Here is a 17,946-nt window from a genome sequence, read left to right as displayed (position 1 = left end):
TAATGTATAATGTAAGCATTTGAGTGTATTCCTCTTTGTTGGATTTTGTGCTTGTGTCCGGATGAGACATAGGTGATCTCAAACTAAGTACATTGGTGGTATGCTCTTGGAATCTACATCTGATCCCTATTTGTTCCCATTCCCCTTTGTCTTACTTTCTCTTGGGTGCTTTAATTGTAATTCTATAACTTTTTACTATCCCATTTTCTTCCTTTTTACTGGCGCTGATATGACCTAAATGTGTTGCAAGCGCCGTAAAACTCTTAAAAACAAAAAAAAAACAAAAAAAAAAACTATTAGCCACCTGTTTGTGTTATAATCCACTGAGTCCCTGCCACCTGTACTATTAGCCACCTGTTTGTGTTATAATCCACTGAGTCCCTGCCACCTGTACTATTAGCCACCTGTTTGTGTTATAATCCACTGAGTCCCTACCATCAGTACTATTAGCCACCTGTTTGTGTTATAATCCACTGAGTCCCTACCATCAGTACTATTAGCCACCTGTTTGTGTTATAATCCACTGAGTCCCTGCCACCTGTGCTATTAGCCACCTGTTTGTGTAATAAACCACTGAGTCCCTGCCATCAGTACTATTAGCCACCTGTTTGTGTAATAAACCACTGAGTCCCTGCCACATGTGCTATTAGCCACCTGTTTGTGTAATAAACCACTGAGTCCCTGCCACCTGTACTATTAGCCACCTGTTTGTGTTATAAACCACTGAGTCCCTGCCATCTGTGCTATTAGCCACCTGTTTGTGTAATAAACCACTGAGTCCCTGCCATCTGTGCTATTAGCCACCTGTTTGTGTAATAAACCACTGAGTCCCTGCCATCTGTGCTATTAGCCACCTGTTTGTGTAATAAACCACTGAGTCCCTGCCATCTGTGCTATTAGCCACCTGTTTGTGTAATAAACCACTGAGTCCCTGCCATCTGTGCTATTAGCCACCTGTTTGTGTAATAAACCACTGAGTCCCTACCATCAGTACTATTAGCCACCTGTTTGTGTAATAAACCACTGAGTCCCTACCATCAGTACTATTAGCCACCTGTTTGTGTAATAAACCACTGAGTCCCTGCCATCTGTACTATTAGCCACCTGTTTGTGTAATAAACCACTGAGTCCCTACCATCAGTACTATTAGCCACCTGTTTGTGTAATAAACCACTGAGTCCCTACCATCAGTACTATTAGCCACCTGTTTGTGTAATAAACCACTGAGTCCCTACCATCAGTACTATTAGCCACCTGTTTGTGTAATAAACCACTGAGTCCCTACCATCAGTACTATTAGCCACCTGTTTGTGTAATAAACCACTGAGTCCCTGCCACCTGTGCTATTAGCCACCTGTTTGTGTAATAAACCACTGAGTCCCTGCCACCTGTGCTATTAGCCACCTGTTTGTGTAACAAACCACTGAGTCCCTGCCACCTGTGCTATTAGCCACCTGTTTGTGTAATAAACCACTGAGTCCCTGCCACCTGTGCTATTAGCCACCTGTTTGTGTTATAAACCACTGAGTCCCTACCATCAGTACTATTAGCCACCTGTTTGTGTTATAAACCACTGAGTCCCTGCCATCAGTACTATTAGCCACCTGTTTGTGTTATAATCCACTGAGTCCCTGCCACCTGTACTATTAGCCACCTGTTTGTGTTATAATCCACTGAGTCCCTGCCACCTGTACTATTAGCCACCTGTTTGTGTTATAATCCACTGAGTCCCTACCATCAGTACTATTAGCCACCTGTTTGTGTTATAATCCACTGAGTCCCTACCATCAGTACTATTAGCCACCTGTTTGTGTTATAATCCACTGAGTCCCTGCCACCTGTGCTATTAGCCACCTGTTTGTGTAATAAACCACTGAGTCCCTGCCATCAGTACTATTAGCCACCTGTTTGTGTAATAAACCACTGAGTCCCTGCCACATGTGCTATTAGCCACCTGTTTGTGTAATAAACCACTGAGTCTCTGCCACCTGTACTATTAGCCACCTGTTTGTGTTATAAACCACTGAGTCCCTGCCATCTGTGCTATTAGCCACCTGTTTGTGTAATAAACCACTGAGTCCCTGCCATCTGTGCTATTAGCCACCTGTTTGTGTAATAAACCACTGAGTCCCTGCCATCTGTGCTATTAGCCACCTGTTTGTGTAATAAACCACTGAGTCCCTGCCATCTGTGCTATTAGCCACCTGTTTGTGTAATAAACCACTGAGTCCCTGCCATCTGTGCTATTAGCCACCTGTTTGTGTAATAAACCACTGAGTCCCTACCATCAGTACTATTAGCCACCTGTTTGTGTAATAAACCACTGAGTCCCTACCATCAGTACTATTAGCCACCTGTTTGTGTAATAAACCACTGAGTCCCTGCCATCTGTACTATTAGCCACCTGTTTGTGTAATAAACCACTGAGTCCCTACCATCAGTACTATTAGCCACCTGTTTGTGTAATAAAACCACTGAGTCCCTACCATCAGTACTATTAGCCACCTGTTTGTGTAATAAACCACTGAGTCCCTACCATCAGTACTATTAGCCACCTGTTTGTGTAATAAACCACTGAGTCCCTACCATCAGTACTATTAGCCACCTGTTTGTGTAATAAACCACTGAGTCCCTGCCACCTGTGCTATTAGCCACCTGTTTGTGTAATAAACCACTGAGTCCCTGCCACCTGTGCTATTAGCCACCTGTTTGTGTAACAAACCACTGAGTCCCTGCCACCTGTGCTATTAGCCACCTGTTTGTGTAATAAACCACTGAGTCCCTGCCACCTGTGCTATTAGCCACCTGTTTGTGTTATAAACCACTGAGTCCCTACCATCAGTACTATTAGCCACCTGTTTGTGTTATAAACCACTGAGTCCCTGCCATCAGTACTATTAGCCACCTGTTTGTGTTATAAACCACTGAGTCCCTGCCATCTGTGCTATTAGCCACCTGTTTGTGTAATAAACCACTGAGTCCCTGCCATCTGTGCTATTAGCCACCTGTTTGTGTAATAAACCACTGAGTCCCTGCCATCTGTGCTATTAGCCACCTGTTTGTGTAATAAACCACTGAGTCCCTGCCATCTGTGCTATTAGCCACCTGTTTGTGTAATAAACCACTGAGTCCCTGCCATCTGTGCTATTAGCCACCTGTTTGTGTAATAAACCACTGAGTCCCTACCATCAGTACTATTAGCCACCTGTTTGTGTAATAAACCACTGAGTCCCTACCATCAGTACTATTAGCCACCTGTTTGTGTAATAAACCACTGAGTCCCTGCCATCTGTACTATTAGCCACCTGTTTGTGTAATAAACCACTGAGTCCCTACCATCAGTACTATTAGCCACCTGTTTGTGTAATAAACCACTGAGTCCCTACCATCAGTACTATTAGCCACCTGTTTGTGTAATAAACCACTGAGTCCCTACCATCAGTACTATTAGCCACCTGTTTGTGTAATAAACCACTGAGTCCCTACCATCAGTACTATTAGCCACCTGTTTGTGTAATAAACCACTGAGTCCCTGCCACCTGTGCTATTAGCCACCTGTTTGTGTAATAAACCACTGAGTCCCTGCCACCTGTGCTATTAGCCACCTGTTTGTGTAACAAACCACTGAGTCCCTGCCACCTGTGCTATTAGCCACCTGTTTGTGTAATAAACCACTGAGTCCCTGCCACCTGTGCTATTAGCCACCTGTTTGTGTTATAAACCACTGAGTCCCTACCATCAGTACTATTAGCCACCTGTTTGTGTTATAAACCACTGAGTCCCTGCCATCAGTACTATTAGCCACCTGTTTGTGTTATAATCCACTGAGTCCCTGCCACCTGTACTATTAGCCACCTGTTTGTGTTATAATCCACTGAGTCCCTGCCACCTGTACTATTAGCCACCTGTTTGTGTTATAATCCACTGAGTCCCTACCATCAGTACTATTAGCCACCTGTTTGTGTTATAATCCACTGAGTCCCTACCATCAGTACTATTAGCCACCTGTTTGTGTTATAATCCACTGAGTCCCTGCCACCTGTGCTATTAGCCACCTGTTTGTGTAATAAACCACTGAGTCCCTGCCATCAGTACTATTAGCCACCTGTTTGTGTAATAAACCACTGAGTCCCTGCCATCAGTACTATTAGCCACCTGTTTGTGTAATAAACCACTGAGTCCCTACCATCAGTACTATTAGCCACCTGTTTGTGTAATAAACCACTGAGTCCCTACCATCAGTACTATTAGCCACCTGTTGTGTAATAAACCACTGAGTCCCTGACCACCTGTGCTATTAGCCACCTGTTTGTGTAATAAACCACTGAGTCCCTGCCACCTGTGCTATTAGCCACCTGTTTGTGTAACAAACCACTGAGTCCCTGCCACCTGTGCTATTAGCCACCTGTTTGTGTAATAAACCACTGAGTCCCTGCCACCTGTGCTATTAGCCACCTGTTTGTGTTATAAACCACTGAGTCCCTACCATCAGTACTATTAGCCACCTGTTTGTGTTATAAACCACTGAGTCCCTGCCATCAGTACTATTAGCCACCTGTTTGTGTTATAACCACTGAGTCCCTGCCACTGTCTATTAGCCACCTGTTTGTGTAAATAACCACTGAGTCCCTGCCACCTGTCTATTAGCCACCTGTTTGTGTTATAACCACTGAGTCCCTGCCATCAGTACTATTAGCCACCTGTTTGTGTAATAAACCACTGAGTCCCTACCATCATGTACTATTAGCCACCTGTTTTGTGTAATAACCACTGAGTCCCTGCCACCTGTGCTATTAGCCACCTGTTTGTGTAATAAACCACTGAGTCCCTGCCATCAGTACTATTAGCCACCTGTTTGTGTAATAAACCACTGAGTCCCTGCCATCAGTACTATTAGCCACCTGTTTGTGTAATAAACCACTGAGTCCCTGCCATCTGTACTATTAGCCACTGTTTGTGTAAAACCACTGAGTCCCTGCCATCTGTGCTATTAGCCACCTGTTTGTGTAATAAACCACTGAGTCCCTGCCATCTGTGCTATTAGCCACCTGTTTGTGTAATAAACCACTGAGTCCCTACCATCAGTACTATTAGCCACCTGTTTGTGTAATAAACCACTGAGTCCCTAGCCATCAGTGACTATTAGCCACCTGTTTGTGTAATAAACCACTGAGTCCCTGCCATCTGTGCTATTAGCCACCTGTTTGTGTAATAAACCACTGAGTCCCTCCATCAGTACTATTAGCCACCTGTTTGTGTAATAAACCACTGAGTCCCTACCATCAGTACTATTAGCCACCTGTTTGTGTAATAAACCACTGAGTCCCTGCCATCTGTACTATTAGCCACCTGTTTGTGTAATAAACCACTGAGTCCCTACCATCAGTACTATTAGCCACCTGTTTGTGTAATAAACCACTGAGTCCCTGCCATCAGTACTATTAGCCACCTGTTTGTGTAATAACCACTGAGTCCACCTCACTGTACTATTAGCCACCTGTTTGTGTAATAAACCACTGAGTCCCTACCATCAGTACTATTAGCCACCTGTTTGTGTAATAACCACTGAGTCCCTGCCACCTGTGCTATTAGCCACCTGTTTGTGTTATAAACCACTGAGTCCCTACCACAGTCTATTAGCCACCTGTTTGTGTATAAACCACTGAGTCCCTGCCACCTGTGCTATTAGCCACCTGTTTGTGTAATAAACCACTGAGTCCCTGCCATCTGTGCTATTAGCCACCTGTTTGTGTATAAACCACTGAGTCCCTACCACATGTGCTATTAGCCACCTGTTTGTGTATAAACCACTGAGTCCCTGCCACCAGTACTATTAGCCACCTGTTTGTGTTATAACCACTGAGTCCCTGCCATCTGTGCTATTACCACTGTGTAATAACCACTGATCCCCTCATCTGCTATTAGCCACTGTCTTGCATACATGAGTCCCTACCATCAGTGCTTTTTAGCCACTGAGTTCCTAACACCACTTATAGCCACTGAGTCCCTATCCACCAGTGCTATTACCACTGAGTCCCTACCATCAGTGCTATTAGCCACTGATCCCCTACCATCAGTGCTATTAGCCACTGAGTCCTACCATCAATGCTATTACCACTGAGTCCCTACCATCATACTATACTGCTATTGACCACTGAGTCCCTGCCATCTGCTAACATTAGCCTACCAGTGTTATTAGCCACTGAGTCCCTACCATCATCTATTACAGCCACCTTGTGCTATTAGCCTTGAGTCCCTACCATCAGTGCTATTAGCCACTGAGTCCTACCATCAGTGCTATTAGCCACTGAGTCCCTACCATCAGTCCTTTTAGCCACTGAGTCCCTACCTGTTACCATTCTGCTATTAGCCACTGAGTCCCTACCATCAGTGCTATTAGCCACTGAGTCCCTACCATCGTGTATCCTAGCCACCCTGTAGCATAGCCTACCATCAGTGCTATTAGCCACTGAGTCCCTACCATCAGTGCATTAGCCACCTAGTGTAACCACTGAGTCCCTCCACCGTGCTATTAGCCACTGAGTCCTACCATCAGTGCTATTAGCCACTGAGTCCCTACCTCGTGCTATTAGCCACTTGACATGTCCCTACCATCATTACATGTAGCCTACCTGTATTGCCATGAGTCCCTACCATCATGCTATTAGCCACTGAGTCCTACCACAGTGCTATTAGCCACTGAGTCCCTACCATCAGTGCTATTGCCACTGAGTCCCTCCATCAGTCTATTAGCCACTGAGTCCCTACCATCAGTGCTATTAGCCACTGAGTCCCTACCACCACCTATAGCCACTGAGTCCCTACCACCAGTGCTATTAGCCACTGAGCCCCTACCATCATGCTATTAGCCACTGAGTCCCTACCATCAATGCTATTAGCCACTGAGTCCATACCATCAATGCTATTATCCACTGAGTCCATACCATCAATGCTATTAGCCACTGAGTCCCTGCCATCAACCCTATTAGCCATTGAGTCCCTACCACCAGTGCTATTAGCCATTGAGTCCCTACCATCAGTGCTATTAGCCACTGAGTCCTACCATCAGTGCTATTAGCCACTGAGTCCCTACCATCAGTGCTATTAGCCACTGAGTCCCTACCATCATGCTATTAGCCTGAGTCCCTACCACAGTGCTATTAGCCATTGAGTCCCTACCATGTGCTATTAGCCACTGAGTCCTACCATCAGTGCTATTAGCCACTGAGTCCCTACCATCAGTGCTATTAGCCACTGAGTCCCTACCATCAGTGCTATTAGCCACTGAGTCCCTACCATCAGTGCTATTAGCCACTGAGTCCCTACCACCAGTGCTATTAGCCACTGAGTCCCTACCACCAGTGCTATTAGCCACTGAGTCCCTACCACCAGTGCTATAAGCCACTGGGTCCCTTACACCAGTGCCATTAGCTACTGAGTCCCTACCACCAGTGCTATTATCAACCGAGTCCCTAGCAACAGTGCTATTACTATTAGCCACTGAGTCCCTACCACCAGTGCTATGAGCCACTGAGTCCCTATCACCAGTGCTATTAGCCACTGAGTCCCTACCACTAGTGCTATTAGCCACTGAGTCCCTACCACCAGTGCTATTATTATCAGCTGAGTCCCTACCACCACCCCTATAAGCCACTGAGTCCCTTCCACCAGTGCTATTACCCACGGAGCCCCTACCATCAATGCTATTAGCCATTGAGTCCCTACCATCAATGCTATTAGCCATTGAGTCCCTATCATCAATGCTATTAGCCATTGAGTCCCTACCATCAATGCTATTAGCCACTGAGTCCTACCATCAGTGCTATTGGCCACTGAGTCCCTTCCACCAGTACTATTACCCACGGAGCCCCTACCATCAATGCTATTAGCCATTGAGTCCCTACCATCAGTGCTATTAGCCACTGAGTCCCTTACACCAGTGCCATTAGCTACTGAGTCCCTACCACCAGTGCTATTATCAACCGAGTCCCTAGCAACAGTGCTATTACTATTAGCCACTGAGTCCCTACCACCAGTGCTATTAGCCACTGAGTCCCTATCACCAGTGCTATAAGCCACTGAATCCCTACCACCAGTGCTATTAGCCACTGAGTCCCTACCACCAGTGCTATAAGCTACTGGGTCCCTTACACCAGTGCTATTAGCTACTGAGTCCCTACCACCAGTGCTAATATCAACCGAGTCCCTAGCAACAGTGCTATTACTATTAGCCACTGAGTCCCTACCACCAGTGCTATGAGCCACTGAGTCCCTATCACCAGTGCTATTAGCCACTGAGTCCCTACCACCAGTGCTATTAGCCACTGAGTCCCTACAACCAGTGCTATTAGCCACTGGGTCCCTATCACCAGCCCTATTAGCCACTGAGTCCCTACCATCGGTGCTATTTTAGCCACTGAGTCCCTACCACCAGTGCTATAAGTACTGAGTCCCTACCACCAGTGCTATTAGCCACTGAGTCCCTACCACCAGTGTGTTCTTGGTCATGATGGCTGTCGGTTTGATGCTTTTCTTTTCTGCCAAGGCCTGGGGTGGGTGAGTAACAGACATTCTGTATTCGTTTTCCCCTTCCATTGCCCGATCATGGAGTAGCCTCCCAGCTGAAGTGGCTGAAAACGGTTGCCAACATACCTTCACGCGATTGCTATAGTTCACAACGTGACTTTTTAATCTATGTATTTTTTAGTAGTATTATGTGCAGAGTTTTAACAAGTTTACAATGTAAAACCCTATAAACTGTGGAGTGATCCTCGACAATATTGGGGGTTTCCACAAGAAGAAGAATAAGAAGAAGAAGAAAAAGGAGAACGAGGAGGAGGAGGAGGAGGAGGAGGAGGAGGAGGAGGAGGAGGAGGAGGAGGAGGAGAAGAAGAAGAAGAAGAAGAAGAAGAAGAAGAAGAAGAAGTAGTAGTAGTAGTAGTAGTAGTAGTAGTAGTAGTAGTAGTAGTAGTAGTAGTCCACTGCCGGACTCTGCAAAGACATTCGGCCAGAAAACTGGTCTTTCAAATACCGATTGATTTAAAAATAGAGCATTTATATAGCGCAATATCCACTAAACATGCTCAAAGCGCTTTACAAGCGGTCCCTGGACAACAGCAAGACTTAACATGTAGGACGGGACATGACGCCTGTGAGACGATATTACACTTTTTTCGGACAGAGACAACGCTGTTAACGGCCAGGTACTCCTTTTACACCCGAGTACAGTGAGAGAAAGTGAGTTAAGAGCCTTTTCTAACGGCTCAACGATGCGCCGAGCGAGGCTCGAACCCAGGACCTTCGGGTACGAAAGCTATTGGCATGTATGTGACACTCATCTTTGCAAACAAAAAATATTAAACCTGGGTCTTTGCAAAGTCCCAGAGTTTCTGCCAAGATGAGAGCCATCTAAATCGATCGTTATTTAATTTGAAGGAGAAATTTTTTGCCAAATTTTGAATAGTTCCAGAAGACGGCAGTAAACTGGTTAGTTGATCAATTTCTTATTTTCTTTTACAACTGATTAATATTGTGGAGATAAAGATAAAGGGAGTAAATCTGACTCATGAATGAACAACACAAAACAAATGACGTTTTAACCTTTGGCCCTTTTCAAGTAAACACTAAATACATATATTAGTATTAGATTGTCATAATAATTTAGGTGAAAAAATGTGTGTGTGTGTGTGTGTGTGTGTGTGTGTGTGTGTGTGTTCCGCGAAGCTCCTCTATTTCCACGAAGTGTGCCAGACCTTAAACTTAAAAAAGTGAGTGGAGCAGGCACTTATGTTGGTAACAACAAGATATGAAGTGAATAGAAAAGTGCCAGAAGACAATAGAGAATAATTTATTTTTTTTTCGCGGCGGTGGTGGGGTTTGAACCTGCGACCTTATTGGTACGACAACTCCGCCTGGCAGGTGAGAGCGTGGCTCTACCGTGTGAGCTATCCACGAATACAAAAATATTCGTTTCAAACCCAAGTCATATTTCTCGAGACCTCTCTCACCCACTTCTTGGAGATCGCAGGCTCGCTCGCGCACAACCATCGCGAAGTTATTTTTGACCAGCAGTTAAGCTTAATAGCCAATATTTTCAACACAAACATATAACATAGAAACGATTGAGACATTGAGCATGCTCCGGTATATGGGGTGAATTTTTAATTCAGAAAAGCGAGTGGAACAGGCACTTATGTTGGTAACAACAAGATATGAAGTGAGTAGAAAAGTGCCAGAAGACAATAGAGAATAATTTTTTTTTTTTCCTCGCGGCGGTGGTGGGGTTTGAACCTGCGACCTTATTGGTACGACAACTCCGCCTGGCAGGTGAGAGCGTGGCTCTACCGTGTGAGCTATCCACGAATACAAAAATATTCGTTTCAAACCCAAGTCATATTTCTAGAGACCTCTCTCACCCACTTCTTGGAGATCGCGGGCTCGCTCGCGCTCAACCATCGCAAAACAGGAAGAAAATGGGATAGTAAAAAGTTCTAGCACACCCAAGAAAAAGTAAGACATTGGGGAACTGGGAACAAATAGGGATCAGATGTAGATTCCAAGAGCATACCATCAAAGTACTTAGTCTGATATCACCTGTAAGTCTCACCCAGACACAAGCACAAGATCCAACAAAGAGGAATACACTCAAATGCTTACATTTCATTATACATTAAAAATAACAACGTTATTAATACGTAACAGAGAGATGATTTACAAGGAAAAAAATATCATCTCCCAAAACAATAACGACGCATTTGACTGTTTCCCTCCCAGCCAAGGACTCCGGCCAGGGTCGGGACAAAACCAAGCAATCTCATACCAAGACAAAGACAGAAAAGCATGTTGGAAAACAGATATAAGGGGATAGAAGACATGGTATGTACCTCTCTGCCCACTGTGGAGGTAGGGAACCCCACCCAGTACACTATATCAATTCTAAAGCATTTTAAAAGAGTATAAACCTGGATAAGAGTAATACTCAAGTATTTCGGTGATATTGATTTTTTTCCACTCAAAATCAACAGTTTTTTTGGGTTATTTTTTTTTTTTTTTTTGAAGCGCAGATCCGGATCTATAGTGAATGAATTTTGCTATTTCTAAATAAAATGTTTTTATCTTTGAACAGATGCATGTCAATGCCGATGACTACCCAGAAGAACCGCCCAAAGTTTACTGCAAGAATAGACTTTATCATCCAAACATCGACTACAACCATGGGTTTGGCCCTGGAGCTCTGATCTGTATCAGCTTGTTAGACGCTGACTGGGAACCAGGAGTGGGATTGGACGGGAGTCTCATGGCCGTCCTCTTTCTGCTTCATCAACCTCAGATAGACGAGAGTCTCATGGCCGTCCTCTTTCTGCTTCATCAACCTCAGATAGACGAGAGTCTCATGGCCGTCCTCTTTCTGCTTCATCAACCTCAGATAGACGAGAGTCTCATGGCCGTCCTCTTTCTGCTTCATCAACCTCAGATAGACGACAATTTAAGCATGGTGTGCAAAGGTTTTGAGCTCGAGGATTGGGATAAATACGTGCAATACGTCAGACATTCTCTTCGAAGTGGAACCATTTCTGGAACAGAATTTGATAAACTGATTGCGGATGATGAAGCTTGTGGGAGTGATAGTGTCGTTAGCAAGGACATTGTTGAATTAGAAAAAGTTGTTCACGATATTAAGAATGTCTTCCAAGAATCCAACAAAGCTGATAGTGATAATGATGGTGATGATTATAATAACGATTGTGCACACAATTCTGCAGTACAGTCAAAACAACAGAATAATATGCCTGTATGTTCTCTGTGCTAATTCCATTGCTCATCTAAGTTAAAGATACTGTATGGGTTTTTTGTTTTTAAGGGTTTTACGGCGCTTGCAACACAATAAGGTCATATCAGCGGCAGTAAAAAGGAAGAAAATGGGACAGTAAAAAGTTCTAGAATTACAATTAAAGCACCCAAGAAAAGATGACAAAGGGGAATTGGTTCAAATAGGAAACAGATGTAGATTCCAAGAGCACACTATCAGAGTACTTAGTTTAAGATCACTTAAAGGTAAAAGTCTCATCCAGACACAAGCACAGGTCCCCACTGAGAGGAATACACTCAAATGTTTATAAATCATATATAATAAGTAAACACAATACAGTGCATAACATAGAGATGATTTACAAGGAATAAAAATATCATCTCTCAAAACTAACTATACATTTGACTGTTTCCCTCTCAGCTAGGGTATCCGGGCAGGGCCAGGGCAAAACAAGTCATCTCATTCCAAGACAAAGACAGAAAGCAAGTATTGGAAAACAGATATAAGGGGGTTGAAAACACAGTATGTACCACCCCTGCCCACTATGGGAGAACATTTGCAATATAAATTCGTCCAATTCCAATTGAAAAGGATTTTTTACATCTTGTTTTGAAATTTTTGCTGACAAACATCATCTGGAATAAATAAGTAAAAATTTATATGTATTTTTTTTTTCAAAAATGATTTATTAAAATAGATATATTGGAAACGTTTGCCACCAAATCACCCAGTTGTTCCAATCCGGACACCCAGTTGTACCAATCCGGACTCCCAGTTGTTCCAATGTGGACAACCAGTTGTTCCAATCTGGACAACCAGTTGTTCCAATCTGGACACCCAGTTGTATTATATCAGAAATCCGACTAAAGTTTATATTAATCCACCCCCTCCCCCCCACTTCTCCCCTAAAAAATCAGTTGCATTAAAGCAAATTCAATCGCATGTAAAATGGAATTTCTTCAGACTGGTGCTAGTTTACTTTTTCTTTTTCCTTCGAATAAAATGAAAAATTCATCAGCTAAGATTATGATTGACCGACCATCGAGATAAATTAGGCCTAGTTACAATACAAGATACATGAGTAACGTACTTGTATAAAGATTTAAAAAAAAAAAAAACAAAAAAAATTTATAACCTTAAAAAGATAATCAGTACCATTACTGTTACTGCCAGTACAATTATCTCCCTTTGATACTTTACTTTGGACTTTTCATGTAAATAACAGATCAATAAATAAATGTATAAACTTTATAGATTAATATCTAATATGAAAAATAATAGAAGTTTGATATGACCATTTACATCACAGTAACAGTATTAATGGTATTGTAAGTGGAATCTTTATAAATAGAACTACTAAAGAATAGTAATTGTAATGCTGATAATATAAGTTAGTACATAAATGGTAACATGAAAAGTCTCAAAAAGGGGGGGGGGTCCGAATTGGCACAACTGGCTCTCCGAATTGGCACAATGAGGTGTCACAAATGGAGCACAGGGTGTCCTGATTGACACAACTGGCTGTCCGAATTGGCACAATGAGGTGCCACAATTGGAGCACAGGGTGTCCTGATTGACACAACTGGCTCTCCTAATTGACACAACTGGCTCTCCTAATTGACACAACTGTCTGTCCGGATTGGCACAATGAGGTGTCACAAATGGAACACAGGGTGTCCTGATTGACACAACTGGCTGTCCGGATTGGCACAATGAGGTGTCACAAATGGAGCACATGGTGTCCTGATTGACACAACTGGCTGTCCGAATTGGCACAATGAGGTGTCACAAATGGAACACAGGGTGTCCTGATTGACACAGCTGGCTGTCCGGATTGGCACAATGAGGTGTCACAAATGGAACACAGGGTGTCCTGATTGACACAACTTGCTGTCTGAATTGGCACAATGAGGTGTCACAAATGGAGCACAGGGTGTCCTGATTGACACAACTGGCTGTCCGGATTGGCACAATGAGGTGTCACAAATGGAACACAGGGTGTCCTGATTGACACAACTGGCTCTCCTAATTGACACAACTGGCTGTCCGAATTGGCACAATGAGGTGCCACAATTGGAACACAGGGTGTCCGGCCCAGGGTGGGACAAGTGACCAGGGTCATAATAAATCAATACCAAAGACATAAATAAAATATGATCATGGACAACATTTTTATCTAAAACTTAAGATGAATAGTGTATGCAACATAACCAACAATTATTTTCACAATTACTCTCGGGTGTGCGGCCAATAGAAGTCGTTGAACTGAGAGCGATTTTGGGGTTCCGAATGGAACATCCCACGCTGCTGTATCTTTTGAAAAAAATTAAATTAAATGATACGATAATCCACGAAATCTTTGATGCAAAATAATTATTTAGTCCCAAACATTTTGAATAGGACCAGACCTGCCAACCAACCTCAACCAATGTACTCAGGTGTAAAATGAGTACCTGGCCATTTACAGTGTTGTCACTGTCCCAAAAAAAAATAATTGTACTATCGCCTAACAGGCGTCATGTCCTGTCCTAAATGTTAAGTGTTGCCGTGGCCAGGGACCTCTTGTAAAGCGCTTTGGCACGTAGTAACTTCGAGATGGTTGTGTGGCGAGAGAACCGGCGGTCTCCAGAAGTGGGTGAGAGAGAGAGAGCTCTAGAATTGACCTGAGTTTGATACGAATATTTTTGTATTCGTGGATAGCTCACACGGTAGAACCACGCTCTCACCTGCCAGGCGGAGTTGTCGTACCAATAAGGTCGCAGGTTCAAACACCACCACCGCCGCGAAAATTTTTATTCTCTATTGTCTTCTGGCACTTTTCTACTCACTTCATCTCTTGTTCTTAGTGGATATTGCGCTATTTAAAAGCTCAACCATTTGAATTGATTGATCATATTTTTCCCAATATACACGGTCATTTTCTCTTTTTTTTTTTTAAATCATAATTTCAACACGTTAAAAACTCCAAAATATCAAACTGTAACATTCACTGAATTTATGGAGACTTATCAGGCTTCCAGTTTTATCATTTCCCCCCTTTTTATTACAAACTCAAACTTAATGACCTTAAATTCTTCTACTTTTATCATTTCCCCCCTATTTATTACAAACTCTGACTTTCAGCATTCTGCATATTATTTTAGTCAACATTCACATATTATCATATTTTGGACCTAAAAGTGTATTAAATAAAATACAGTGGAAACCATTTATAACATCCCGGTTATAACAGGGATCGGGTATTACAGGGATTTTTCAAATCCCCGTTTTTTAATCTCTCTTTGTCTCTATTAAAAAATTATCGGTTATATCATGGCCTCACTTGAACCAAATCGGCTATAACAGGGGCAATGCCTTTTCACACGGGAACAATCAAGAAGGAAAACTGCTAAATTTTAGGCCTTGTCGCACATTGAGGAACATAGATAACACAGGACTAGATACGACAACAGGGGGAATACGTCATCAAAAGTGGCTAGTGAGAGGCCGCCATTTTTTTTATGCAACCGGGGACGCTGTGCGATTAAATCTCTATATTAATTACTTTGACTGAGCCCGATTGCAAAAAATTGGACGGTAGGATATTTGCTCGGGCTGGTAGGATTTTCTTGTCTCTGATACCTGGACCCTCTGGTAAATATCTATCCATCAATATATATATATATATATATATATATATATATATATATATATATATATATATATATATATATATATATGATGCCTTCATATCTATTCATCTACACATTTATCCATGTATATATCAATCCAGATATCAACCTGCTGTTCCATCTCTCTCTCTCTCTCTCTCTCTCTCTCTCTCTCTCTCTCTCTCTCTCTCTCTCTCTCATCGTTGTAGTCGTCGTCATAGTCATAGTACTGTAATGGTAGTAATAGAAGTAGTGATAGTAGAAGTTGTAGTAATAGGGTAGTAGTAGTGGTAGTAGTAGTAGTATTAGTAGTAGTAGTAGTAGTAGTAGTAGTAGTAGTAGTAGTAGTAGTAGTAGTAGTAGTAGTAGTAGTAGTAGTAGTAGTAGTAGTAGTAGTAGTAGTAGTAGTAGTAGTAGTAGTAGTAGTAGTAGTAGTAGTAGTAGTAGTAGTAAGTAGTAGCAGTAGTAGTAGTAGTAGTAGTAGTAGTAGTAGTAGTAGTAGTAGTAGTAGTAGTAGTAGTATTAATAGTAGTAGTTTTTGTAGTCAAAATCTAGATATCAACCTGCTGTTCCATCTCTCTCCCTCTCTCTCTCTCTCTCTCTCTCTCTCTCTCTCTCTCTCTCTCTCTCTCTCTCTCTCTCTCATCGTTGTAGTCGTCGTCATAGTCTGTATGAGTAATATAGTAGTAGTGAGTAGAAATGTAGTTGTGAGTAGTAGTAGTAAGTATAGTAGATGTAGTAGTAGTAGTAGTAGTAGTAGTAGTATTAGTAGTAGTAGTAGTAGTAGTAGTAGTAGTAGTAGTAGTAGTAGTAGTAAGTAGTAGTAGTAGTAGTAGTAGTAGTAGTAGTAGTAGTAGTAGTAGTATAGTAGTAGTAGTAGTAGTAGTAGTAGTAGTAGTAGTAGTAGTAGTAGTAAGTAGTAGTAGTAGAGTAGTAGTAGTAGTAGTAGTAGTAGTAGTAGTAGTAGTAGTAGTTAGTAATAGTAGTAATAGTAATAGTAAGTAGTAGTAGTAGTATAGTAGTAGTAGTAGTAGTAGTAGTAGTAGTAGTAGTAGTAGTAGTAAGTAGTAGTAGTATAGTAGTAAGTAGTAGTAGTAGTAGTAGTAGTAGTAGATTTAGTAGTATAGTAGTAGTAGTAAGTAGTAGTAGTAGTATAGTAGTAGTATATAGTAGTAGTAGTAGTAGTAGTAGTAGTAGTAGTTAGTAGTAGTAGTATAGTAGTAGTAGTAGTAGTAGTAGTAGTAGTAGTAGTAGTAGTAGTAGTAGTAGAGTAGTAGTAGTAGTAGTAGTAGTAGTAGTAGTAGTAGTATAGTAGTAGTAGTAGTATGTAAGTAGTAGTAGTAGTAGTAGTAGTAGTAGTAGTAGTAGTAGTAGTAGTAGTAGTAGTAGTAGTAGTAGTAGTAGTAGTAGTAGTCTGGATAATTCTTTATTTTTCTGACGCCCTTGTAGCATTCAAATGATAAAGCCAGAGAACCTGAGGAAGATAATATATTAAAAATCACAGATTGGACCATCTCTACGTATACTACAGAAAGTGTAGAGCCCTCTTGCCTTCTCAAATCAAACAAACTTCCTACAGGATGGCCAAGAAGCATGTTAATAAAGCGTTCATGAAAATCCTTTCCATCAAGCGAATCTCTTGCACGAAATTCAGCCATTTCATCAATAACAACAGCTCTTGACTCTGCTGTTGCTCTGTCTGTAGTACGACAAGTATGTCTGCCAGCCTGTAGAGGGATACAAGATTTTGGAACGTTAGGGAAAATAGAAGGTGGATTAGCAGGTCGAAAGGCTCTTCCGGCGGTTCGAATCATTTCAGTGTCTTTCGGCCAATGTAAAGAACACACGCCCATGTTATCAGTCACATCCTCAAATTTCAATACATTAGGCAGACGTGAAATCCAAAGCCTTTTTGTTTCATCGTCAGGTGGAAAACGATAAACAGAAGTCTTTTCATCTGATGCCGATGGTGGATTATCGCGAGTGGGACGATATCCACTTCGACAATTTACGACTGAGCACTTCCTCCTCATTTTATATTAAATCCTGTTGGAAATCACAAACAAATTAATCCTGAAATGTTAGAATGCTGTGGAAATAAGAATCATTTCATAAAAATCATTCTAAAAAGGGGGGAAAATCAAATTTAACAGACTCTCATCAAAACACGCCATGCCTGATAACATTGGATGAGAAAGAGAAAGTAGAAATCTTGAGCCTTGACAAAACGAGGTTTCACTGTGTATTCTATGTCCGGTATAAAGACCTCCATGCCCGGGATCCGTTCAACAAGATTAGGGGACATTGCACTATATAAATGCTCAAGTTATTTTTGTTTTTGTTTTAATCAATGGAAAGACATAGGGGAATGAATGTACTTCAAAAGATTAGAACCCAGCAAGAGAAAGGAAAACAAAATCACATGCACTCTTTTTCTTGCCATTTCTTTACTGACGCATTCTTTCTTTTCTTGGTCATCATTTGAAT

At 42.1% G+C, this 17,946-nt stretch overlaps 1 protein-coding gene across 1 annotated transcript; it reads left to right on the top strand.

The window, feature by feature from the left end:
• Positions 1-11,072: 11,072 nt before the first annotated feature.
• On the top strand, positions 11,073-12,424 carry LOC144957939 (uncharacterized). The gene has a single exon (XM_078889497.1). It carries the CDS (start codon positions 11,126-11,128, stop codon positions 11,807-11,809), a length of 684 nt encoding a protein of 227 aa, XP_078745623.1. The 5' UTR covers positions 11,073-11,125; the 3' UTR covers positions 11,810-12,424.
• Positions 12,425-17,946: the final 5,522 nt, after the last annotated feature.

The sequence above is a fragment of the Berghia stephanieae genome, chromosome 12 (genome assembly GCF_034508935.2).
Source record: "Berghia stephanieae isolate SIO BIC M18660-M18661 chromosome 12, UCSD_Bste_1.3, whole genome shotgun sequence".
Taxonomy (NCBI): Eukaryota; Metazoa; Mollusca; class Gastropoda; order Nudibranchia; family Aeolidiidae; genus Berghia; species Berghia stephanieae.
This window is presented reverse-complemented; position numbering and strand designations above follow the sequence as displayed.

Bases quoted from the DNA above. Each gene is read 5' to 3' on its own strand.
- LOC144957939 (XM_078889497.1), top strand. From the start codon at position 11,126: ATGCATGTCAATGCCGATGACTACCCAGAAGAACCGCCCAAAGTTTAC.